This window comes from Elephantulus edwardii, unplaced genomic scaffold (assembly GCF_000299155.1).
Source record: "Elephantulus edwardii isolate Elephantulus edwardi_28Jun2011 unplaced genomic scaffold, EleEdw1.0 scaffold00110, whole genome shotgun sequence".
In the NCBI taxonomy this organism is placed as follows: domain Eukaryota; kingdom Metazoa; phylum Chordata; class Mammalia; order Macroscelidea; family Macroscelididae; genus Elephantulus; species Elephantulus edwardii.
This window is the reverse complement of record NW_006399860.1, coordinates 7,333,080-7,334,713: the sequence shown is the minus strand read 5'-3', so window position 1 is coordinate 7,334,713 and position 1,634 is coordinate 7,333,080. Positions and strand designations below refer to the sequence as shown.

Here is a 1,634-nt window from a genome sequence, read left to right as displayed (position 1 = left end):
GCCACATGGTATAAGCTCAATGACAAACTGGAATATGAATGCAGTGATGGCTATGAAAACAGAGCTGGAAATACCACAGGCTCTATAGTGTGTGATATTGATGGTTGGTCTGATACACCTACATGTTATGGTAAGTTCTGCCCTGTTTTCTTTTGGTAATAAGCTCTCTGGGATGATAGAGACACTTTATGTTCTTTTTGGGGTATATTTTAATTATCTAGAGATATTGTTAAAGAATAACTATTAAAATCAATGCCTTCTTCTCTGATTTAATGTCTACTGGAAAGGGGTTATTTTTGAAACTGAAAGATAATAACCAGTTTTTAAGAAATATGGCAAAGCAATATCTCTTATGTTACACACATTACAGATTTTCCACTAATGTATGCATTGTTTTAAAGTACATTTAAAGATTACTTAACATTAGACACCTCTTACCAACTTGCTATTACTCATACACTCTTCAGCTCTTTTACTATTGCATTTTTTTATCCGTCTTCCCAAACTTTAGAAGTAATATCTTGAACTCCTGTCCTGTGTCTTTCCATTTTAAATACCACAGTCTCTGAACTGTTCTGAAAACCTTTTAGATGTTATCAAACAGCTATCAGTTTTCCAGAGCTGTAAGATATCCATTATCTTTGTGTTAATTAATAGTCTTATGACATTATGGTCTGAGAAAAGTTTATCAGTGTTTTTGAATTTGCTGAGGTCACTTTGTGTCCTAGTATATGATCAATCCTGGAGGATGTGCTACATCCAGTTAAAAAGAAAGTAGATTGTGTTTTAGTTGGGTGACGTCTGAATCCGACCCTGCAGGTTAGAACGTGTTATAAAGAGAAGGAGTGCGAATTGGGGGGTACAAGCGACACAGAAGAACGGAGGCAAGACAGATTCTGATCAAGATCCCATTTATTAAAGAAACTCACGGCAATAAATAGGCAACTGTGTAGGCCAGGCTGCCACAGAAACCCAGCCCTAGGCTATCAGTTTACAATAGAGAGGGAGGAGCATGCCCCAAGGCATTGAATTACAGGTACTGATTTAGTGAGGTAAATGTATTCCCAGAGATGGGTGGAGTGGCCTTAGGCTGAGCTCAGCTCGCTGCATGTCAGAAGTGAATATAGGGAATGATGTCCACAGACAAAATAGAGTTGTGCATGGCAGAGCTAAGACCTGCTCAGGATGGCTTCCTACCTGCTCAGGATGGCTTCCTACAGAGTCCCCCTTCTTTAGTTTATAAAGGCTTTAGGTGAGTTACGCCTGTCTTAGGCTACATGCTTTAGCATACTTTTTTTACATAGGTTTCTTACCTGTCACTGGAAGGCAGGGCGGCTTTGGCCCTGTTCCTGTCTTAGATTGGTAAACTGGGAGTGAAATGAAGGAGGCATGTTAATCCCGTCATTGGCAACGAACCCCTAAAAGGGTGACTGGTCCTTGACTGCGTCTCTTTAACTTTTTGGCCATAATAGATTGATTGTACATTCTCTTGCTTTACCTAAATTTTTATCACATTATGCATTAACCCATTTACAAATTTAGCCGTTTGGACTTCTTGTGTCAAAGCTACAGCAGAAGTAGAGACAGCACCAATTATAGGGATAAGAGAAACAATTTTTACAATAACAGGAGCT

At 39.0% G+C, this 1,634-nt stretch overlaps 1 protein-coding gene across 1 annotated transcript in view; it reads left to right on the top strand.

Moving 5' to 3' along the window:
* Positions 1-1,634, top strand: part of CFH (complement factor H) — a 256,291-nt gene that overhangs the window by 180,978 nt on the left and 73,679 nt on the right. The window contains exon 15 of the mRNA XM_006892120.1: positions 16-130. Within this exon, the coding sequence (XP_006892182.1) occupies positions 16-130 (115 nt within the window). The remainder of the gene's footprint in view (positions 1-15; positions 131-1,634) is intronic.